Consider the following 25,318-nt stretch of genomic DNA (forward strand, 5'->3'; position numbering starts at 1 on the left):
GAGAGAGACGGGAAAGAAGAGGGAGGTGAGGAGAGAGGAAGAGGGAGGGAAAAAGGAGGTGTGATAGTCAGTGGGAGAGGAGGCGACAGTCTGGTGGATGGGCAAAAAGACAAAGAAGGGAGTAGAGTGAAAGGGATCTGTCAGAAGACTGGTTAGAGATGAAGAAACCAACAGATGCATGGAGATAAGACGGCCAGGATCTCAGGAGAGCGATACAAGAGTGCAGTGTGGAGTAACACAGTGGTTTAGTGAGAGGTAAAAGGACGGAGAGGGGAGAGGGGGAGGAAAAGATTAATGAAACAGGCAGAGTGATAGACTGGCAGAGACAGAAGCGCTGGATGAGAGAGGAGGAAGGCCGTCTCGTAGAGCGCACACAGCGCGTGGGGCTGGTGTTAGAGCGAGAGAGAAACGGTGAGAGGGAGGGAGTGTGGGAGGAGAGAGGGAAAAGAGGGAGGGGGTGAGGTATTTAAACGCCGGAGCAGGACAGCACAGGCAAGGTCTGAACTCCCCGAGAGTGAAGGTAGGACAGGGAGAGGAATCAGGAGAGCGGAGCGGTCCAGGTTCTGCCACAACCAAGCCCACATACTTATTGCACACAACAAACACTGAGACAGACACACACACACACACACTTTTGGACTTGTGACTCGTCTTTGGACTCCAGAAGCTGTCCTCTGGAACTCTACCTGTGCTTCCTTCCTTCCGCTCACCCATCACTCTCCTCACCTCCACGCACCTTCACCCCCTCGGCCCCTCGCGTGGTGAGGGCAGATGGCCGTGGCGCGGGCCTCTCTCGGGGGTGCCTTAGGCTGTGTCCTGCTGGCCCTTGTCTTGGGGAGCAGCAGCGTGGAATTCGGGGCACCCCCTGCAAGCTTTTATCCCCGTTTCAACCCCTTCTTCTTCCTGTGCACCCACCACGGGGAGCTGGAGGGAGCCGGAGTGGTGGAAGGCGGGGGAGAGGTGCTGCTCACCCTCCAAATCACGGGCAACCCCATAGCCTACACCCCTGGACAGGAGTACCAAGGTGAGCACACCCACTACACTGTCCGCTTATGTAGCTGCATGCAAAGATTGACTTTTCATTTAATTTGCTAGTTATGACATTATCTTATTGTGAATGTTGCTGCTTGTGGATGATTTAAATTATAATATTTTGTAAAAAAAGCTTTTTTTCTAAACAAGTGTTTAGCTTTTTAGAGTTTTTGCTGTACAGGCAAGGTACACTATGCGTGTGGTGTGTGTTTGCTGTTGGACACCAGCGTTTATGCAACTGTAAAGTAGTGATGCTGAGTGTGAGTCTGTAGCTGCTTTGGTGTTTTACTGCGCTCGATCCTCGTGCTCCACGAGTAGGTGGCTTCCACATACAACCAACTGTGAGATCCCGTGCAATATTGGACAAACAGAGCCCCAAAGACAGAGACGAATAATATAAATAAAGATTGAGAAAGCAGTAAACAACGATTAGAGTGCAAAATGAGACATAGTTGTCTGTCCACTTTCCCACACTGATGAACTGGCACCTGGTGCTGGAAAAGAGATACTCTCTGACCTCCCTGTCTGTGTCATCATTGCTCAGTCACTCTTTCTCTCTCACCACTTAACACAAGGGACAGTGACCTGCACAGGTCACCACAGACGAAGGTCGCATTCCCATGCAGCTATCCTATTCCCTGCATGTGTACAGTACACATCCTACTACTCATTATAACTAACTCTCTTTTTGTACACAATTTATATACATTTTTCATATATTTTTCTAACCCTGTCCCAGTGTGTTTTCCTGAATTTCCTATGGCAGAGTTGATTTTTCTATAGTCTAAACAACTGCCTTCTATTATCATTGCAAATAAACCCTTTAATGAGCACATGTGAAGTGTAATTTTATACAGAGAGATAAGGATATGAGGAGAGGGCTGGAGCGGAGTCTGGAAGAAACCGCGTTATCCTCCGTCTGGAAACAACAGCTCGTATCAGTCTCCTAGTTGGGGCCGGGCTTGTAAGCAGAGTGGGTTGGGAGAGATTTGAATAACTAGCTGGTGGATGGGAGGGATAGAGCGCACGGAGAGGTTTAAATAATTAGCATTAGAAATGTGGTGGACTGGGAGGAGGGATAAATTTAAATGGGGCCATGGCTGGGATGGGATGGAGTAGGGGGAGATTTAAATGACGATGAGAGGATTGAGCAGATGAGATACAGGCAACGGAGCTTCTATGGAAAAATGACAAGGTGCCACTTTTTTCTCCATCCCGTGTTTTGGCACTTGATAGCGGCTCTTTGTTAAATTCTTGGGTTTTAACTGGGTTTGCATGAGGATTCGAAGAAACATGGAAAGTGAGCAGGAGAAATGTGGTCGGCGGCGTACTTAGTTGTGCAATCAGGAGCAATCCCCAGCTCTGGTTTCCTCCTCTGTCCGTCCCCTTGATCCTTGACAGTAACATTCGTATTTGATGATCACATATTAATCCTTTTTTACACTGCGGCCACAGCCTGACTCGCTGGCTGACCTTATCTGGTACACCTGCTCAGCTGCTCATTAAGACGTAGCACATGGATTATGTATTTACATAGACGGGGTTAGGATCATCTGACTATCAAACCATGCATCACAATGGGGATAAAGGTGATTTAACTATTTCTTGGAGACAGGTGATCTGAATATACCATAATTTTTGAAGTCCACCTCAACAAACAGGTTGAAACAGTGATAGACCCCACCAGGTGCCACTCTTATCTATAGGAAACTGAACATTTAACTGTTATTCTGAGAGCTGAAATTTCTTGTGTATTTGTGCTTTAGCATAATTTTGTTTTATTTGGTCTCAATGGTTTTTTGTCATTTTTATGTGCTCCCTGGGCTTTGGTCCTGACTTACATTTGGTTTAATCTCCTAAAAGCAACGTGTGAGCTAACCGCTGAAAAAGCTGCATGTGGAAACAGTGGGCGGAAGGCATTAGAGATGCTGGCCGCGTGGTTGTGGAAGAAAGAAAGAGTGCAGAGTAGAGACTGCTGCTTAAAGGAAGTTATAAAAATAAAAGCTGACCCCTCACAAAACAGACGGGAGGTGACTGAATCAAGGAGCCGCCTCAACATTCAGTTCGGAGACACAGGAAGACTCTGTGTGGTTGATTTTTCATCCAGTAATTGGGTTTCTGACCTGACCTCACTGACTCCTGCCTCGCTGTTGCTTTTGAGCGATAAGGCCATGTGTGGGCAGCAACCTCCGTGTATGTGTTGTAGACAAGATTATTGTGTTTAGCAATCAGAATGAAATGACCAAGAAAGGTTGTCCTGTGCTCCATGTGAAATGTTTGAGAGGGTGGTTGCATTGGCAGGGTCACTGCTTAACAAATGGAAATAGAAATACTGTAGGAACACTGAACTGCTGTGCAACGGAGGGAGGAGAAATGAAAAGATTTCTGGAGTTTTGTGCGGTTGCATTCAGACTCCCGGGTCAATACTTGTACCAGACTGTTGGAAACAAGTGTCACTCACGAACACACTGCCCACATACAGCCTTATCTTTTAGAAGAGTGCAGCACAAAACGGAAGGTCACACTGGGATTTGAGCCTGTCCTCTAAAAAGGAACAAGCCCTCGTGACCCTCTTTTGCTACACTCATGAAGCTGTTCTTTATTTTAGTAATGGCAAAGCATTTTTTCATTTTGTCTGTGACCTCTTTTAACACTGCTGTGCTGCTCTGGGAATTTGAGATGTTCGCCATCGAGCAACCACATGTTTTTGGGAAGCAACATGAGAATGCAAAACCCAGAGGTCTGCTTTAAAATTACACTTAATCAGAATTACTGTAGCTGTGATTCATATGTGTTATTGTTTGTCTCTTTGGAAACCTGCGCATTTTGATAAAACAAGAAAAGTGATGTGTTAGCATTTCCAATAAGGCAGAAGATGCTGTACCGTGTTACACAGTATGATTCAAAGGAAAGCTGGAAAAGATCCATAAGGAAAAGGAATGTCAGAGCGGTGTCCTCTGCAAGTCAGTAGAGAGTAGCTGGAAAAATGGGGGGTAGAAATGGGGCCAGTGAGATTGATTGAGTCTTTGTATGTCAAGACATTCGTAACACTATTTACCAGTGAAAATGATGTCCGTATGGATATGGATGTTCATTAGGTCAGTGCAAATGTTTAAATGGAAAACAGTCTATCAACATTATGCTTATAGGATTAACAAAACCTTAGAAACATGTCCATACAATAACCATATAGGGTTATTATTGTCAGCCCTGATGAAACACTCTGCTGTGTATTATTCCCACACACTATTGACAAGCAAACAATACTGAGTGGGATTAAGCTGTGTCTGTTCCACAGTGGAGCAACAGAAAACAGGAGGTAAATCAGTCCTGACAGAGGGTAAAACAATTGAGCTATTTGAAGAACTAGTTGATAGAACAGCATGAACAGAGCGTACATGTCTGTATCTGTGCACTAATGTGTTCCCTCGACCTTTTCCTGTGTAAATGACTGACACAGCCCAAAATATCAACAATCAAGAAGATTTGTGAGCTAGTGGGAGCCACCAAATGACATTCTTAATAGCAACTTGGAGATAAATTTATCCCCACAAAATACCATCAGCTCCTTCTGTGATAACCTGTCAGATTAGACATTAGAATTACTACAGCAGACCTCCCGCAAACCCACAAGACGCGATGGGCAGCATTATCTACTGTACTGTACCTGGCAGGTTGATTACCTCTGGTGGTGAAGGGGTTTTCTGGGAAGATGCTGCTGATTGATGCCTGTAGAACAGTTATGCTGAAGTGAAAGTCACGGCCACGGGGCCCCCGCTAATGCTGTGAACCCAGATATTATCTTAACGTACAACAGGCCCCGTTAGTAAAGCACAACAGATCGAATGCCAAAATGGCATCCATCTGCTGTGACCTCAACAGTCCATCGGATGTCACCATCGGCTCCTGCAGCACTTAACCTCCGAGGGGACCGTTAAAGGTCTGCTTTCTGACCTTTGACCACTTCTTGTCAATGCTGCATTACTTGGAGCTCTGTTCCTGCAGAGTGATTAGATTTGGCTGCTGTCCCTAAACCCTCTTCAGTCTAATGTTCCCTACATGTATATCTCTGTTAAGCCGAGCTCTAACATTTTGCATTCATTTAAAGGTCTTTAAGTGTTTTTCTAGTGCAGCAAGCATTGGTCAGTGAACCATCAAAACACTGGCCTACTTTCCATGTAGACACCCAATTTAAGGGAACTGGGACTTAAAAAAGAGAGTGGTGAGGATTGAGGCTAATGGTTTAATAGGGCTGTCTTGTGAGCAAAGGAGAAGCAACATACGGATACCAATAGTACTTTCAAGTGGTCCAAAAGCATGCATTTATTAGCTTCACAGCTCTGCCTCCTGCTGCGTTGTCTGAATAGGTCACTTCACCAAGTAAAGAGAAGTGTGTCAAGTGTATGATGGTTTGCTGGCTGTGTTTGGGTGTTCTGTCTTTGTGGACAATGAGTGATGAACCATTAAGAAAGCATTGTATTCACTGAGATATGCCCGTTTCCTTTATATGAAGAACCAGATGGGCGAGAAATGAGAATGGATATTCATCGGGAATCTTCCCTTTGTCACATATGCATGCTTGGCCATGCACACAGCCCTCAGCTCTTAGTGGGTGATCCATCATGACATAGAGACAGGTCAAATGTTCCGCTGCCTAAACACAAAATGTCCTGATCAGCAGGCTTTCACCATTCTTTGTGCTGATGTTACCAGATGGGATGTGATATAATATTACGAACAGGTTAGTTTTCCTCCGCTTGGCTGCTAAATGGCTGTGTCATGTCGTTTTCACAGGAACACGCTGTAGCTATTATAACATACTGTGTGCACCTATGACCGTGTAATGACAACACTCGACAAGGCAAACGACAATTACGACAAACTGCTAGTCCCAGACATATTTGTAATGTCTGCGACTCTGTAGATGCTCATGAAGAGAAAGTGAACGGCTGCAGCTCAGGAGAATTTGAAACCATGATAGTTGAGATGGGTTTGATGCCACCGATATGCAGCCATGCTGGAAAATTGATTTACTGCATCAGGGCACAATACATCACCTTGGATAACAGTGACATTGCTAGCCTTTGCCAGGCTGGTGCCAGCCTGATGTGGCGGGGTACCAGGTGTGGTGGAAACAGCTAAAACTGACGACAGTGGATGGATCCCTGCCAGGCAGAGGGATCTGCTGGTGCCAGTCTTATCTGGGCATGCTGCAAGTACTTTAGCGCTTACATTTTTTATTTTCACTTTCCTCAATGGATTCATTTTCCAGCCAAAACAAGAAAGCTCTTAACAAGCAAATGTGAGCTGTGTTTTCAGTAACTTTCATGAGTGGGCAGACGAGTGGGCGTAAGTATTTTCAGGACGCTGGATTGTGCGCCTGCCTGTTGGGGGTTTGCCTGATTTCGAGTGCCTCTCTGTTGATAATACAAGTTGGGGTGTGCAGATGCTAGATTCTGTTGTCCTAGTATGTACTTGCTTGTTGTATTTTCCCTAGTGTCTCTCTCTGGTGTCTGGAGGTTTCAGACAGCACAGACAGATTTGGTTCCTGGCACAATATAGTGACATCATGAGTTTTTTCCAAGCCACGCCTGAAGCACAAAGCACTGTTGGTGAAGTCTGAATGCTGTCTTGTCTTGCTCTTGTCATTGCTTCATATGATTATGATTAGCGGAGTTTACGTGCCTCCCCTTGTTTCTTCTTCTTTGATGTCTACAATACTATATTTTGAAATTAGCAAATCTGCATCTGGCATAGAGCCCAATGTCCATATGCAAACTTAATATCTCCATAACAATCTGTTTCATAAGAATAGGGCTGTGTTTCCTTCCTTTCCCTAAGGAGCACGAAGTGGCTCTGGGATGGATTTTGGAAAGTGACAAATCCTTTTCAAACCTCCCTACCCTCCTCCCTGTTCCTCACACTGGTGTTGTTCTCATAGGGTGGTTTCCCAGCTATGGCTGATTGGCGTGTCAGCTTTGCCAATGGGCTTTTCCTTTTAGAGAATGGGGGCTCTGTCGGAGGATTGTGTGCCACCTCCTTCTTCTCCTCGCCCTCTTGCTCTGGATACTCCCCCTGGCAACTTTATTGAGAGAGCTGTAATCGCTGCTTGGGGCCAGCGTGTCGTCTGTGCTGATAGCATTCAGAGGTCCTTGTAGCGCTCCAATGGACCAACTACAGAGGAGAAGGCATGGTGCAACTGGCTGGGTGCTGGGCACATGGCGTGCGCAAGCGGATTAGCCCCCCCATCTCCCATTCAGCAGCAGGCTGGCAGAAGCAGATTACACGTCCACACACATGCACAAGCTCACACACATTACCGGTGAAAGTGACAGAATGGATGAGGAGGCTGGTGTTTACAGGGCCCCTGAAATACTTCATTCCACTAATGCTCTGTTGTGAAATCACACATATCATCCCTGATACTTCCAGGCCCTACAGGTCTGTGTGTCATCCACTGAGGTGAGCTCTGACTCAGGATTAGAACATTCACAGAAATGTTTGCTGTAGATGAACATTATGTACATTTAACTTTACATTTATGATTTTATATGGTATCACTGATTATATTACTGGGCTATAATAATAGGAACGCTACAAAATCTTTCTTTATACCTACAGTAGCCTTTTATTTAGTGCAATTCATTCTAGATAAAGGCCAAGTATCAAAAGACATATGTTTTTCAAAATGTAATACTCTGAAACCTAAAACTAGCACACTTTTATCAAGGTACACAGAAAACTGGCAAGTTGCAGGTGACTTGTCTTGGGCCAAATATCAATACAGCCAACTTAAAACAGACCACTGTGTCTAAACCTGGCAGCACATTTGTTTATGTGCACAAACTGTACAACTATCTTAACAGCAGAGGATAAACATGATCTCTGAGTGGTGAGCAAGAGCAGAGGTCTAAGGTAGAGGTTAGACAGACACGAGCTGAAGATGGGAAAGAGGAGATAGGAGGATCTTGACAGCATTAATTACAGCAATGAGTGCATTCTTAGCAAGCTGGGCTGGTGTGATTAAGACTGGATGTCAAGGGAAATGCTCCCCATTGATCCACTGCCAGCAGAGACCATCTAGTCTTTCATTACTACAACCAGCTTGTTAATTAGGAATCAATCTCTTCCCCTTAATTTATCCCCCCACCCCCCTCCACCCCCCCACATACACACACACACAAATGTGCCACTTTCCTTCCTTTCAGAAGTTCATAACCAAAATGCTGTGGAGTCACGTCTGACTTTGACTAATGCCAGTCCTCTTTCACTTAGTTGGCATGGTCTGCAACGCTGATGCCAAGAGCAGGCAGAGCAAAATAGTGTGGCACAATATGTCGCCTTCCTTTCCAGCTCCCAGGACGTCTTTGAACTCTTTAAAGAATTTGCCAAACTTTGGACTTGTGCTAAGATTAGGAATGGAAATTGAATTTAATATGTCAATAGCATCACAGATGTTTCATTTTTATACCATATTACATATTCCAGCTTAGAACAACTGGACACATTTTTCTTGTGTTTTTTTTTTATTTTTTATTTCTATTATGACTGTAAGAACTGTAATCTGTATGGAAACCTCTACTGAATAAGAAAGTCACCCTTTACTTTTACAGCTTGTTTGACTCTCTTATGCGATGCCAGTAATGGCTCTTCCAAGCATACAGTACTGTATTGCCTTCTAGTAGTTATTGAATGTGATGGCCTGTTGAACAATGTTACAGAACATCTGTGTTGGAAGACTTTAGAAGATTGACATTTTTAGTATCACAGTGATGTGTCTCCATGTACTGATCCCATTTGTATTTTATATACATGTAATCAAGTACATTTTTAATTAATTAATTTTTACACAGAGTTGTTCTGTGGTGGGTACTGTAGGTCAGTGTGAATGGAAAAAGGTCAGTTTAGTTGACATGTCTCTCTGAAGCCTTGATAAATCTTGTCCAGCGTCTCAAGGCTGTGCTTCGACAGATGTTCCCCCAATGTGTCTTCTTACTGTATGGTTCTGGGTGGTTTGAGACAGGCCAGCTGTGGTGAGGGGGTGATGGGGTCACCTAGGCTAAGTAGCTCAGTGGCCCTCAGAGGGACAAAGCAGGCTGCGAGGGTTGTAGAGGCGGTGCCTGACAGATTGGGTCTCATTAGCTCCGTCCTGGTCTCTATGAAGGCAGCTCCCAGTGGAGGTAAAGGGGAATTAGGCAAGAGTGTTGTTCTTTTCCTAGTGTCAGTTTTATCTGTGCATGCTTTCACAGCTGGATGGCTGCGTGTAAGTGTCTGAGATTAGCTCTGCATATATGTTTCCTTTAGATTTTTAATGTTTTTTGAATAAACTCTAATCCAAAGTGACCTACAGCCCGGAGTGAATTTCATCATAATATAAATATTAAGTGGGCTTTTTAATGCAGGTTTTGTGCATGTCTCCAAAAAGGTTGTATCCTTGTACATGAAATTTGAAAAAAATGAAGTGGACAGTGACAACCACATTACCACTGCTTGTAGAAGGTTATCATGTGTAAATGATTACATGCCATGAAATGCCAAGCATACATTGCATCCTATGAGAACAGCACAATGAAGTGTGATTGTGAAGCAGACTATGTGTGAGGAACAGGATGCTTGTGACAGAGCTGCCTCTTCACTCCTGTTTTTCTCCACGGCTGTTGCACGGGTGCAGCCAAGTTAGGCACGAAATAAGGCTTCCTCTCCCCTCCTTGGTATAGAAAGCAGAACCTCATCAAAGCAAGCAGATTGGACACAGAACAAGAAAAGTTCGTGTGCTATAATATCTAGCTATGACCATGAAAGGACCTGTTAACTGGTCTCAAAAGATAAATGACTTCCCCTCAACCCTTTGCAAAACAAGCTGGAGATGTTGTAGTTAAGCAGACCTGTAGAAGCTCAGAAGCTGATAGGTTGTCTGAGATGTAGTGTTTCACAGCAGCAGATGGCAGTGCCAGCAGGCCAGGGTGGTGCCAGAAGGTTACGCAATGGAATGATGCCTCTAAGACCTGACTGGAACACCACATGACACATGTATGTGCAGAAACACACTTCCCACACGATCATCTGAAACTGTAAAGACTCTAAGGATGCATAGTTGGGTGAATGTGCCTGCAGGAGTTTGTTCTTGAACTAATCAGATGAAAGGCTGAGCCTACATACTTGGTCAGAGGAAACAGCAATCACCTTTATTAGTGTCTTGCTCAGGTAACTGACAGTTTAACTGTTTCAGGAAGCCTGAAATGAAGGGACATCTAAACACTGGTATGACCACGGAAACAGATGGAACTGTAGCTTCCCCATGGTCTGGCCTTCATTTCCTGATCCTCTATGGGGCACGTGTGCGTCTGCCAGCGGGATATGGGTCAGATGGTCGGCTATCTTTATCCAGATTGTTGCCAGGAAAACCTCCATCTATTTGGAAACAAAAGGGTGTCTTCCTGGTTCAACCCTCATGCTGTAACTATGAGTCTAGAGTATTTTCTAACAGTAAAACGTGAGTGCTACCGAATCAAGTCATGTCACCTCCTTGTATGGACATGCCTTTCCAGTCTGTGGTACCCGCTAAATGTTTTTCCATAAGTGAAGTAACGGTTCTGGATGTGGGTGTGGTGGGGCTGGTGGGTGGGTTTGTACACAACGAGCAGAAAAGGAGTGTTCAGGCCATGCCAACGACACGGGGACTTCACGGCAGGCGGACTGAGCTGCAACGTAAATTAGGTCTTCTGTCAGCGCTCAGAGACTTCACGTCGAGCTCCTGCCTAATCCCTCTCCATGATGTTTTCTGAGCGTGAGCTTATGGTGATCATTGCCAACCACAACTCTGACCAGGCTTTGCTACACTATAGGGACACATTAGCATTCCTTTAAGGATGCCACTGTTTTCAGTTGCTGACCCAGGATTGAGTGAGCTATTCACAGCGGCACATTGGTTTGTTTTATAGTGAGTAATAGACTTGTATGAGGAACGTGCCTAAAGATTTGTTGCCTAAAGATTTATTTGTGGCACGATGGTGCAGTGGGTAGCAGCAAGTAGGGCTTGGGTTCGATTCCCGGGGCGGCCCAGACTTGCATGTTCTCTCGGGGTTTTCCGGCTACCCCCATGGTCCAAAAACATGCATTTAGGTTAATTGGCTACTCTTAGTTCTGAGTGGTGACCTGTTCAGTTCACCTAGCAGCCCCCCGCAACCCTAAATGGGAACAAGTGGTAGAAAATAAATGGATGATCTGCTACCTATTATAAATAACAAAACGGCCTCCAGGTGCCTTCATTTCTAAAAGGCAATACACATGTTTGCGAGTATCTTATTCAGACTAAAGCTTCTTTACGTTAGAACTGTTGAGTATTCTGCACAAGAATGGTCACGTAAAATACTTTTTATCATTATTGGTAATTATTTTGTGGAATAGGTTTACAAAGAAGGTACATTTTTCATCCATTACTAATCTGCCTTCAGTCTTCCTTCAGTCTGCCTTCAATATTCTGTGTAAATGCTTTGTGTTTTTGCCTGAGCTCTGAAAGCGCCCGTTAGCATTACACTGGTGATGTGCGCGCATGTTTTGTTGCCTTGTGTGGTATGCATGTATTTTGTGCCTTAACATTACTCCTGGTAGATCCAGAGGAGTGAAGAAAGCCCCAGGCCCATCAATAGTTGAGTAGGAGCACGGTTGTGTGTCTGTAATGATGCATACCACATCGCTTCATCAATATTACATGCTGGCTTAGGGCCAAGGGATGTGCTCTGTGGTGTGTAAGGATGAGCCTGTGCATGTGGGTGTGAGTGCTGTGCATACACTGTAACGCGTATAATGTAATGTCTGTTTACGAGGCCTTAGTTAGTTGCCCGTGTAACTACAGACACCAGACTTGCCCAGGAGCATGTGGAGTGGAAGTAGGACAGGGGCAAACGGTCATACCCTGCGTAATTCACTTCGTTTAAGTGTATTTTATGTATTAAAAAAAAAGCTTTGTCGTAAAACGGCCTGCAGTACAGTTTAATGTAGCCATGTCTACCAATCAGCTCCTCTCCTTACATATTTCCAATAACGCCTAATGTCCAGATGTCCAGATGTGATCTGCACCTGGCTAGGAACAGGTGCAGGAATGTGCTCAAACACACAGAATAGCTAATGGGTTATATGAGAGGACCAGTAATAAAAGTTCATCCCAATTCCCACTTCATGGCCTCTGATCCCCCTCAGCCACGTGAACAGCACTCAGAAATGAAGTATGGACAAGAATGTTAAAGGCTACCATCAAAGGCCGGCAGCGTCTTCTTTCAGATCTGTGTGTGTGTGTGTGTGTGTGTGTGTGTGTGTGTGTGTGTGTGTGTGTGTGTGTGTGTGTGTGTGTGTGTGTGTGTGTGTGTGTGTGTGTGTGTGTGTGTGTGTGTGTGTGTGTGCCCCCACAGGTGATTGGTTCTGATCCTATCTCATCTGATTGGCTCATCCGTCTCATGCATTGCACAGGCGAGTGTGAATGGGGTGTCAGGGCCTGTCTAAATAATTTAGACCTTGCATTTGTATTGATCAGGTAGCACCGTTCTCCGTGGACCACTACCCCGCCCCCCTACCCCTTCATAACTCCTCAGCCATGTTCTTGTTTTTTTCGATTGTGACCTTGTGCCCCTGCGTTACCTCCACCTCAGCCGTTCTCCCCCAGCCTCCACATCAAACAGCATAGGTACATCGCTGCGAGGGAGCCGAAAATGCATGAGAAGTGGAGTACGTGGGGAAAGCACTGAAGAGAGCGTTTGTGATTCCTCAAATGGGAGCGAGGCCGAGTCGGAGAGACGGGAAGAAAGCTATGAGCAGCCTATAAAAGAATAACACGGTGGAGGCAGAAAATATCTTTTGTGTGTGTTTATATGCAAGTACCTGTGAAAAGCAATGGTGTGTGTAACCTTGGTGATGCAGGTCAGTGGGAATGTAGACATTAACAGTACGATGTGCTTGGAGGCTGGTAAAGCCCAAACCAACTTAACGCACAAAACCCATTACTCCATTAGATACTGCATCAAGCCACGGCCTTGGCGGCAGAAAACACTGATAACATGTTTCACTGGCCTCTGCAATGGATTTGATGAATAGCTAATATATTCCGAGAAGCAGAAATAACACAAAACAGGACCACATGTATGCACAGTGCGAATGTGATAATGACGAGGAGGCCTTTCCCTCGTTCTCTGGGTATTATGGTGTGAGAGGTGCACTGAGCAACATGGATTGAATATGATAATGCTGCTGTTGCCAAGCAAAATATCTATCTTGCTCACAATACAGCTTATTATACAGGCTGTACATGCTGATATAATTTGGCACCATTTTTTACTGTGAAGAAGAGAAAACCAGCAAAACCACGTAATAATGAGATTTTGTATTATTAATTTGCTAATGATGACTATGACTCTAATGAAATTATATAATGATGATTTAAACCAGTAATTACTGGTGTAAATATTTTTGGATCAGATTTCTTTGGTGACATTCGCTTTAATGTACTGTCCTGAAATACAACATTCACCCCAGTTCTGGATTTTTTATATGAGCTGTGACAAGAGAAGAGAGGAGGAAATGTCTGGATATAATAAAAAGAGTTGCGGGATGAATTATTGAGGCTTTGATATGGAGCAGAGGCGGCTGGGCTGTGCTCTTAAGACTGGGTGCAGCACATCCAGTATAGACAGACACATGTACAACAGACACAAATGCCGGGCGCCTTATGCGAGGATGTGTTAATGGAGTAACCCAGACAGACAGGCCGGCAGGGAGACTGGGCCACACAGGACTCTGCTGTGCTCACATTCCCACTTTGAAACACACCAAGCCCATAAGAATGAGCGTCCCAGCCCAGACTGACATGTTGCTATTCTTACTAAAAACACACCAACGCTGCGGGTGTCTCCTCCTTTTTCCATTTATTTTTTCCCCATTAGAACGGGGATTCCAGGGTCAGGAAATAACAATGCCTCCGTCTTTCCCTTATGCAAAGGATTGTAGTGTGTTGCGTGTAAAAGTGATTGTTTTTGGGGAGTGTGTTGCCCTCCGAGGTGCAGGCTGCTCCCCTGTGCTCCGATCTGTCTGGCTGGAAGCCGTCCAGTGGCTGAGCTCTTTTCCTCCAGTGATGTAGTCGGCTCTGCGGTCCTGTCATTCAGGGCCTTTGTTTAGTCAGTGGATCAATATTTAACTTGCTGCCGGATACACTAAGCTGTGGATCTGTACTGCTTGATAAAAGACGTGGTTTTTACCTGTTGTTTGTGGCAGCTTGTAGTGAACAGGAAGATACCAGGGTTGAAGCCCATTAGTCTCGTAAAATGTTTGTCAGTGTGGGAAGGCTTCAATCAGAAGACTCTGATTTGTTCAGGACGATTTAAAAGACAGCAACACATGTTGACTCTGGTGTCTATACACTTCCACAAGTCCTGTACAGATGCATGGGCACACACATTTCCTGACTGCCTGCAAAAAAACTAATCACCTGCAAACACTTGTTCTTGTGAAATCTCGATAAAAGGATTTAAAAAAACAAAAAAGGATACACTACCAGTGACACTACCAGTTGTAACACATTTTTCTTTGTCTCCCTCTTCAGTAACCATCTCCACCAGTGTATCCTTTGATGGTCTGCTGGTGACTGGCCTCTACACCTCCACACCGGTCCAGTCAGCTCCCATTCCTGCTCCAGCTGCCTTCGGCTTTGGTGAGTCTTTGCGGATGACTGCAGCAGATACAGAATAGCCCTTTTCAATAAATGCTATGCTTAGCTCTGCCTCGCAGTCCAAACAAACCTTCAGATACTCTAAATAGTATCTTGGTGCTGGGATTATGGAGTATCGCAGTGAGTGTGACCCAGCTCAGTCAGCCACATCCGTTCCCAGAATAAGACCACTTCCCCACTCCTGTTACGACAGCCCGTGATGGATGAGGAGTTGGGACCGTGTGACTGGGTTCGGCCAGATGGGTTTTCATTGATGTTTTAAAGTGGAAAAACAAAAACGTGAATATGAGAGGAGGCAAGGACATTGGAGAATGAAACAAATGAGGCTTGTGAGGATACAGAAAAAAACATATTCTTTGCTGTCTCAAGTTTGGCCTGATTGAATCATTTAGTTAAATAGTATGGCCATTAAATTCAACTAAGAGATAATAATGATACATACTATTTATTTATTTTTTAAAAATACATCTCTTTATTTTATACTAATATTCTAATATTTATTCTTTTACAAAGGCTGTGAGGTCTAATTACACTAACAGAGGTAACAGAATTTAATGGTGGCTTATTTCTGAACACAAAAAAGGACTTTTAGACTCAGATGAAGTGTGTGCGGATGGAGGCCCTTTGCGACGGGGTGGGGGCTCCTTGGGGAGGATGGATCAACCATGAAAACCTCCTTAGAGAACAGGGCTGCTGGCCCAGAACTGCTGCCCAGCGGGCTCACTTATCCTGACTAACTCCACTGTTCCTCAGATGCTGACTTCACCCCAGCCAGGGCAGCTCTTCAGTCTTGGCAGCACTGTTTACTGGGGAGGCATCCAAGCAAGCATTGCGTCACCTCTGCTTCACTCCCATTAATTTTGGAAGTTTTAAGAGACGGGCTGCACAGACTGATAGGCAACGGCTTGTGGAGCTGTGAGGCTCTGTGTAATGTCTGCAAAGCCTTCCATTACAGTATGCCTAATCTGCTGAGCAGCGATGCTTAAAAGTTCGCTCGGCTGAGGAGCACTCTTTGCTCTGATGCTCAGGATGCATCAGGACTCCATTGGAGTCACAAGCACAAGAATCATTGTTGTAAATATAGAAGCAGACTAAAGGCTAATTCTTGGTGTCTGAGGCAGGAGTGCTGTCTAAATCACAGTCCTATACTTGCTTTACCTCAGTTATACACTGTACACAGGGTGGAGGCTTGGGGGAGGTTGAAGAGCACCAGAGAGGCTGCATCAGTGAGCTCATGGAAACCTGGTGACGTTGCTTTGCACAAGAGAGCCAGTGTTTAAGAAAGTCATATTCAAAGGTAATGCTGTGGAACAATATCACTAATCAGACAACACTTGATGTCCTTTTTTGTTGTGACAGCTATATAAGAGGATCTATGACAACCACAGGGTCATTCAACCCCACAGGGGAGCTTTGGAAGCCGGGTGTCTAATCTTGGGTGTGGCTCAACTCTCTGCTGATGGAGGCATGCAGTATACTGTATGTACTGTAGGAACGCAGCAGCATGCACGCACTCGAAACACAGGCTGCGTGCAGCTGTCTTAGCGGTGGCTGGTCTGGGAACATGTGGCTGACAGATGTGTCAGTTTGGGAAGCATGAGTGCAAGAAGAATGGACCCTACAGTTACCACACTGCCACCACAGGCTCTCACAGGGAGAAGATCAGTGGTGAAGTCACGTTGATACGTGTTTGGTGGATTTGAAACAAAAATAAGCAAATGAACGGAGAAAACAGTTAGCATATCTGGAAGCTGAGTCACAGCAACTAGACTTTTTCCTGTTGGGCCACATTTCACTATTCATCCAAGTAGCTTCTTCAGTCTGAGGAATGTTGGTGCAATAGGAGGAAACTTTATTACACTGGCTGAGACTCAACGTCCAAGCAACCCCCACCACCAACGTGCTAAGTTAGTGTCTGTCTTACTTTCAAACAGGTTGACGTTAGTGCAGGGTACGCTGTATATGTACATAGCGAGCATGCATAGCCCTGGAGACGGAGAGCTCACTGGTTTTACTCTGTGTGGGGATGTCTAGCGGTTGACGTGGTCAGAGCAGTGGCCAGACTGCAGCACGGCGGCCTCCAAAGGAAGAGTTCCCCTCAGCCTTCTGTGTCGCCCTGCAAAAGTCATAAAAACCAGTGCATGTAAGACACAAAGACATCCATGCACGTAACAGATACTTACACACAAGCATTAAGTGGACACACAGGGGTTTTCAGTGGCTTCCACTCGCTCTGAAGTGCACACTTCACACTCCATTTCAATAAAATGTGAAACTTTGGGAGAATGTCCTTTGCACTACAACAATAAAACTCAAAGCTCTTTCATTGTCAAATGAAGTGTCTGTGATGAAGCAGTTGATAAACAGGCGGCAGCTGCAGCAGTCTGAGGAATGTCGTATTTTCAGCTTCCAGGCTCCGCTTTGACTCCGGCTCATTCTGCCACTGCCTAAAGACAGAAGATCTCCCACCAGCCTGCGGCCAGCCACAGACCTTTATGGTACTGTAATAGCTTTGCTATGGCTGGTGCAGAACAAGACACAGTGTAAAAACATGTTTGGGAGCCACGGAGCCTCTCAGGAGACGGAGACTGGAGTGTGAATTGCCTTTGGTTTTTATAAATGTTGTAAAGGGCCTGATGAACACAGGCGTAGCAGCGAGTTACTTCCAAGGTGCCGCAGACTGCTAGGAAGGGCTCAACGCAACGTAACAATATTTAGTTAATGGATGAGGTAGCGTGTAAAGTGATTAATTGTGTAATAGACTTTGACAACCTAATTACTCATTAGAGACCTTTGCAGCATGTTTTACAGTGCAGCTAATAAACCTTGTGTAGGTGTGTGTTTGTGGGTGTCTGTGTGTTTATGCATACTTGTGTAGAGGGGACGTCTGTACAAACTGCCAGAAAAGCAACACGAGTCCAGAATGACTCAGCTGCTGGAGAATTCCAACTGCTTTGTGTTTCTCCCTCTTTTGACTTGTATTTCATTCAGGGCTCTTTGTGTCCAATCAAGTCTTTGTTGTCTGACTGAAGGTGATTCATTTTCAGATTCAGATTTCAGGATGAATACAATGACGTCTCAAGCTTTACCTATTCATGAATTATTGTTTATTGAGTCCGCTATAGAGTTTACTGATTGATGAGATGCTGTATTATACAGTATGCATACAGACGAGTGCTTGGATGGAAAGAAATGTCATGTGGTGTATGATTTGCATTGTGCGGCAAAATGTTGCCCATCACATCATTATCTATTCAAACTCAACGATAGAACAAGTATTCATTCTAAATGTCTCCAGCCAACTTGTAATTATGATGATGAGCAAAAGGCACTTGAAGCAAGAAAAGCCTTGCAAATAGACAGGAAATTAAAATGGATGGGCAAAAATGCCAACACGTGGCTGACAAAGATTAAAGGAACGAGTGTTGGACAGAGTGAGACGAGAAAATTGGAGAAAGAGCACATGAAAAATGGCAAATGGGGACCAAGGAATAGTAGACAGTACGTGAATGATATCAGGAGGGGGAAGGAGGCTGCGCTCAATCACTGCCTCTGACCAAGTGGCTGAGCCAGTGCTGAGCTGCTAAGAAACTGGTCATTGATGGATGGTTCGTTTGCGGCCTGATGTTTATTTTGTCGTTAATCTGCATATTTGTATGTATTTGCGAGGAGGTTGGCTTCTGCCGGAGGGGTTCCGTTCCCAACTCAATATGATGGATCTGAGCGCCTGACAAAATGGACACCTTAGTGACGGGGACATCCAGCCGACGCTCCGTCGTCATGACGGATGGGGCCTGGCTCACACATGGAGCGATTAGAGATGAAATCCTGCTGCACCCTGACCTGCGGAGGAGGGGCGAGAAAGGTAGCGCAGCCAAAGGTTTAATTATGCCATACCAACACTGAATGGAGGGACGGGAACACGTGAAATACACAGGCACGAATGTGCTTTCATTATGCACAATTATGTATTCAAATCCAGATATCTACTCCATCATCCATCTCAGCACTGAAGGTCGACTGTCTGCAGCATCTTGCCACCAAACCAGATTGAATGTCAGCCAGAATGTCAGACTATGAGATATGGCAGCTCATCATGTCAGTATTTAGAGAGACACTTTCATCGGTGTGTTCCCACTGAACAAAGGCTCAGTGTTTTCTCCAATACAGCACTAACAGTCCCTGGAGAGCGGCGCTGCGCCGCCACGTTTCCCCTTCCGTCAATGGGATGAGAGGGAGAAAACGAGGAGATACTGGATGGGGAAAGATGGAGAGTAAAAAGCAATGATGTAGAGAAAGGGTGATGCAGCGCGGAGAGAAGGGGCGAGAAAAGACGTTCCCATGGGGAGAGAAGCTGTCAGTCCCTGGGAGACTTCAAACGCACCGCAGCCCTGTGATCAGCCTGCTCCCTGGCTCTCTGCTGACAGCTCCCTGACTGCGTCGCTTAGACTCCTTCATCCACGCACGCACGCACGCACACACAAACACACACACACTTCCTGACTTACCTGCTCATGCCACAACACATTTAAATTCTATTGACATCTACTGTACACACTTGTGCTGATTCCCGCATTTCGGATGCACATCTGTGACACGTCGGCTCTGTGATCTATCCATACTGTAACCTTGAACAAGTTCCCCCTGTTGCAAGTTGGCCAAGGACGGCTCGCGGTGTCAAACTGTTGCTCCCGAGCTGAGGGGCTGAGCAGAGGCAGTGTGGCGCTGGTGATGATGTTAATAATGATGATGACTTATCTAAGCCATTACTCCTCTGCTCAGGGCTGAGGCACCCAAAGGCAGACCGCTCCCGATGATGAATTCATTAGTGCGAAACATGAAATGAGCTCTCGGGCGCAGGGTTGTGTACGCGAGGTGATTTGTGTTCTCTGCGGCAAAGAGTTGGATCAGACTTGAGATCAGCTGGGGCGGCTCGTTGTAAATCTCCCAACTTTGCTGGTGCAGGACTTTGCCACCGCTCCCTCTCGGGCTCAGCGGGCTCATTCCTCTCCTTCATGGCACAGTATGTCTGTCCCCAGTGACACTTACTCAGTGCCTGGCTGCTACCAACACATACAGTAGCTGCTCATTTGGGCATCTCGACTCAACAACATGGTTAATATAGTACAGTATAATCCACCCACCTTTAATAATGTAAAGACAGTATTAGCAGACCTGTATTGAAGCCTCCAGACCAGTGGCCATGCATCCCACCAGCATCCTGTAGGTCTGGTCTCTCAGGGGTGCTGCTGCACTCGACCTGTTGGAGCCCCGCTGCTGGGATTATACCGCTTTACTTGGTTTTCACCGGCTCTCTTGCGAAACACAGTCCCGCCTTTGAACTCCCACCGCTCCACTACGTGTGCTCACATTTGTATGTGGAGTTCAGCGCGTGTGCCTGCGCATGTGTTTGTGTCTATGAGCGGAGGTGCGCATTTGTATGCACATCTTGTGCATTTGACTGCCTTCCCTTCTCTTTGCTGTATTTTTTGCATCCAAATGTATGGTAAAACCGGTCCAGGGTGACGGAGAGAGCAGGAATAGGAGAAGGCAGGAGCTGGGCTGACTCTGATAGAGATTTCAAAGTGATGTGTGAGCTGTTGGGCAGTTTTTTATTTTTTATTTTTTATTTATTTTATTTTTTTATTCTGCAGGAGAGAGCAGCAGGCGTAGGCTGCTTCTCCCATGTGTGGTCTCTCTCGAGCAGAGCAACGTTATTTTCTGCCATGTAGAGAGGTTGGTTACATGCCAGAGAAAACGAGAGGAGAGAGAAATAAAGATAGAATAAAGACAGAGAGAGCTCTGACTCAAAGGCTGCTCAGTTTGACACATTTCTGTGAACACTAGTAGGTTTGCATCATTTCCACACAGAGGCAAGCTGACTTTGAAATGTACCTTTGTTGTGTTGTGATATACTCCTTCTGCTCTATACCTCCACATGCAACTTGCAGGTGTGTGGGCATCTGTGGGTTTAGTGTGCAAGCGGAGATAAAGTGATGGTACAAAGTGCATGGCGTCCAGGCAGCACTCTGAGCTCTATTCATTTTTAAACTTCCCTCATAGAGAGTATTGCAAACAGTGGCGCTTACAGGGTTTGTGCAATGAGGAAGCTTAATGGTTCTGCTGGTTTCTCCCAGTAGGACGCTGACTGGACCGGGCTCTGCAGCTGCTTAAAGCCTCGATGAAGAACAGGAATGCTTCACTGCCGGGCCTGTTTTTCTACAGTATTTTCTATTGAAGTTTGATGTGAGCAGCCCAGATCCAAGCTGACCCATATTTTGACAGAAGAAATACTTGGTGACCTTCTCTTTGCTTCACCCTTCCTACTCTTGCTTCCATGATTAGTTCGCTGCCTCCCAGCTCTCAAACTGGACTCCACACACACATAGACACACGTACTGTACTGTACGCGGGCACAAATGCAAATGGAGCACAGACCCCGTGCCTTGCTTTCCCAAGGCTTGCGCCGGCTCCTCACCTGTCGCCACGGGCCTCTCTCTCGTACTCAACATGTGTGTCAGGACAGAGCCCGCGAGACTGCAGCGTCGCCCGTCTGCTTGTTTGCTGCACTGACGGGCGGGGTGCAGGGACGTGGGTGCAAGAAATTAGCACAAGTCAAATCAGATTAATTAATCCCCAGCTCAAGCTATTAGCTAAGGAGTCGTGTTGAATTAAAAATCAAATTAGCCCTGGCGCCTGCCGGTGGAGCGCTGGTGTGCCAAGCTACAGTGACACACCGCCACATAGGGCGGCCGCTCATGGGCTTTGCTGATGGATGGACGTAGGATGGATACTCCAGGACTGGAGGGATGGGGGAGGGGGAGTCTTTGCCACCGTGTGATAATTTGGCCTCATCCAGGCTGTCCTCCACTGGCCTCACACCAGTAGCACTCAGCAGTCTGAGCTACTGTATTAGTGGGGTCCATGAACAACACATCAGCCTTGTGGTTTACATACTGTAGGACAAAATACATGCATCTTAAGTCTGGTGATTAAACAGACGCTTGTTCCTTTCTGAAATTTTGAATGAATCTAAATAATTGCAATTTTCTGGGAATTTTTCTTTACAGAGTCTTTGATTTACCATTGTGCAGGTTATGCAGCATTATAAATATCTCTGTGTGTGTGTGTGTGTGTGTGTGTGTGTGTGTGTGTGTGTGTGTGTGTGTGTGCGTGTGTGTGTGTGTGTGTGTGTGTGTGTGTGTGTGTGCGTGTGCGTGTGTGTGTGTGTGCTTTAAGACAGATTATAGGGCTTTAGGTAGACACTTCATCTATCATACGCAGTCGAGTTAAAGAACACACATTTGTTTGATTCAGAACAACATTTATTCTAATTATGACACGTTAGTTCAGGGGGTTGTATTATGCTCCACTAATGTTCCTGGATGCAATTTATCATCCATTCCTGTGTGACTGTAACCCCGAATCACTGAAAATGCAGTAGTCTGCCTCAAGTAATGAACTAAATATTTTTCTTTCATACTTGTAGTCATCAATTACTGGTTACTTGACAGATGGACCATGTGTGTGATACATTATAGTATTACTGTATGAGCAACTATGAAATTAGTAGAGAATGAAATATTTTACATGATCACAGGTTGTTGTGTTCAGTGCTTTCTGTCACCGAAGGTTAGCGCCACACTGCCACTGTAGCTGCTTTAATGGTGTGTGTGTGTGTGTGTGTGTGTGTGTGTGTGTGTGTGTGTGTGTGTGTGTGTGTGTGTGTGTGTGTGTGTGGCCTTGCCTTTGGGACTTTATGAATGATGGATGATTGATGCTGTGACACACAATGGAAGTCTAAATGAAAGAGCAATTGTTCTGTAAATGTGTGTGTAGGCCAAAATTGATCAGGTGCTTAGAGCAAGGACACGGATTCCTGCATTTTACACATGCACGGATGCCTTCTTTCATAGAATATTCACTTTCATGTAACATCACGGAACACAAAGAAAGTCTAAACACACGTGTACTTTTGTTGCTTGCCTACTATACAGTACTTGCGTACTGTAAACTCCCCAGCAGACCTCCACGTTCCTTTAGCTTCATTCATGTGGTAAACCTCCGCCTCTCACTTTTTCCCACAGAGTCTCGTACCCCCTCTCCTCCGACCACCGGCATCTTTTATCAACGCTCATTATCACACAGCTTCCTGGCAATCTTGTGCCAGACCCCTGCCACGGCCGCACCGCTGCCAACCCGTTCCCATGGCATTGTGATTGGCAGGCGCTATGACGGATGCCCGTTTCAGCCAATTGCCGATCGCGGCATGTGCCGTGGGACTCGGCAGCGGTCCGGCCGTCTCGCTGGGCACGGCGTTGGGAAGAAGGCAGTAGCACACACATACACACATAGCATGGGATCATTCACTTGTACAAAGCGTATGGGGTCCCTACTCGGGCTGTCACTTCTGTTGTGATGTATCATTTATATCTCCATTGTGTGGCCTTCTCTTGAAACATGTTGACAGAGGCATTATTCAGTCTGTTGACAGATTCCCATACATTCACAGGCTTTTAATAACACATGTTAATGCTTCAGTAGTTTTATGACACGTTTTAAGAATGACCACATGAAGTATGAGTCTTTAATGGCATTGCTATATACGGTCTGGGCCCATATTTTGAGTTTAACGACTGCTTATTAGCTTATTGTCTGTCTGGTTTTTAATAATTCTATATGGTGTAGAGCAATTTTAGCAATATTAAGACCGTGGTTCGTCTGTATGTGCGTGAGGACACACATCATGTTTATTTATGTTTTTGCTAATAAAGCTGTGCATGATACCATTGATAATACCTGCTTCTGTAGAGGAAAACTTAGTCCAGTTTACTTGATTTACCGCTAGTGGATTAACGGCGCCTTGCCTCTTCGTGACAGAGGTGTATTTTACCTCAGCCGTCCTGCCAGCACTTGGTAACAGGAGCCAGGAAATATCATTTTTACTATTTCAAAGTCATCTTAGAAGCATTAATCAGGAATGGGGGATGCAGACTAATCAGATACAGGCACATCCCTCAAACTAATGCTTCACAGGCCAAACACTGCTGAAGGACAGTTGTGGAATGGCTGCGAAGCCCTGTAGCAGTTCGGTGCTGACCAGATGTCAAATGGTGGCATAAACTCTGAGTGATTCTGGTAAATGTGCACATTAGTTTGAATGGTGCCTCTCGAATCCGTGCAACTCTGCCACAAAGCCTAAACTATCAGCTCTGATGCCAGTGAGACCGGCTCCTGCTGGTCCTTCAGTGTGAAGCCGCTGCCAGGCTGAGCCACCGATTGCCCATCTGCTCCATCAGGGAGAATTCTCACTCCATCTATTTGACTTGTTTGGAGCTTGGCTGTGAAAAGCTCATTAGCTTTTTAAAGTGAGATATAAAGACAGATAGAAATGCAATGTCCAAACACAGGAAATGTTAAAGAGGACGCAGACAGATGTGAGTCAAAGTGTTTACATATTTAAAAGTGGAAAGACCAGACGGAGGGGAAAGATGTGGAGACGTCTTTGTGCCGACAGGGACTGAATATGAATAACTACGCGTCAGTCCACTTCCCACTTCAGTTTGATGGGTTTAAAAACTCACTGCAATTACCAGTGTAGATTGATGTTGGGGTGACAGTCCTACAAGCAGCACATGACCCCTAAAATCCAGACACGCCCGTTTCCTGTGTTTCCGTGTATCTGAATGAGTTTGTGTGCGGCCGTGGTCGCGTACGCGTACGTGTGGGTCCATATTTCTGAAACGCACCCTGGCCAGTCATACCGTGGGAGTTAGCAGGTCATCTTGCCTTGCCATTAATCACACCCGACAGCTTATGAGTGCCAAATCTGCATGTGAAAGAACTGCGTGTGCATGGATTTGCATGTGTGCAAACAGAAGTAGAAGTGGTCTCTACACAAATGTATTTATGCATCTCCAATAGTGACAACAGCTTCATTTAGTCATTGGGAGCAACTTTTGTCTCTTTTGATTATGTTAAAAATGAGTTAAAAAAAAGTTATTAAACTGCTTTTTATTGTAGTAGGACCCAAATAACCACCCACTGACTGTCTTTAGATTCACACAGTGGGATGTTGGGAAAAAAATCCCATCTAATCACAGTAAAGACAAACACATTGTTCCATTTGTGTCCAGTGCATGAGGATGATTTTTACAATGTATTTCTCTGCTCATCGTCATGAACCAAACCAGCTTCTCCTCTTTTTCTTCCCCTAAGTTCACTACAGCTTGTTGCTTTACTGGAACCTTTGGGATTTCAGATCTCACTGAATAATAGTGATTTTCCCTCTCGCTCGCTGGCTCGCACTCTCTCTCTCTCTGCCCAGACATGAAAGGGACTAGTTTCGTTATTTGCATTTTTACGCCTGAGTGTATTTTTCAAGTGGGAATAGAAATTCTGAGTAGTGTTGAGTCCCATTGCTCCTGTGTCCTGGAGTGCATCAGTCTGCCTTTTCATCTTCACCCCAGCCTAACTGCTCTGCTTTCCTGTAGTCGTAACCCCGCTTCCTCTCTCACTCTGTTTTCCTTTCTCTTGCTGTCTGCTGCTACTTTAGTTATTTTCTCTAAGGTT

At 45.4% G+C, this 25,318-nt stretch overlaps 1 protein-coding gene across 6 annotated transcripts in view; it reads left to right on the top strand.

The window, feature by feature from the left end:
- The first annotated feature begins 467 nt into the window (after positions 1–467).
- The window catches only part of reln (reelin), a 69,949-nt gene continuing 45,098 nt past the window's right edge, over positions 468–25,318 (top strand). For 3 of the 6 annotated variants that reach the window (XM_029152854.3, XM_029152851.3, XM_029152853.3), the window contains exons 1-2: positions 469–1,024; positions 14,621–14,728. In XM_029152854.3, the coding sequence (XP_029008687.1) occupies positions 772–1,024; positions 14,621–14,728 (361 nt within the window). In that variant the 5' untranslated portion in view covers positions 469–771. Of the gene's footprint in view, positions 1,025–14,620; positions 14,729–25,318 lie in introns of all 6 variants that reach the window. The other 3 variants (XM_029152849.3, XM_029152852.3, XM_029152855.3) reach the window with 2 other exon arrangements.

This window comes from Betta splendens, chromosome 6, assembly GCF_900634795.4.
Source record: "Betta splendens chromosome 6, fBetSpl5.4, whole genome shotgun sequence".
In the NCBI taxonomy this organism is placed as follows: Eukaryota; Metazoa; Chordata; class Actinopteri; order Anabantiformes; family Osphronemidae; genus Betta; species Betta splendens.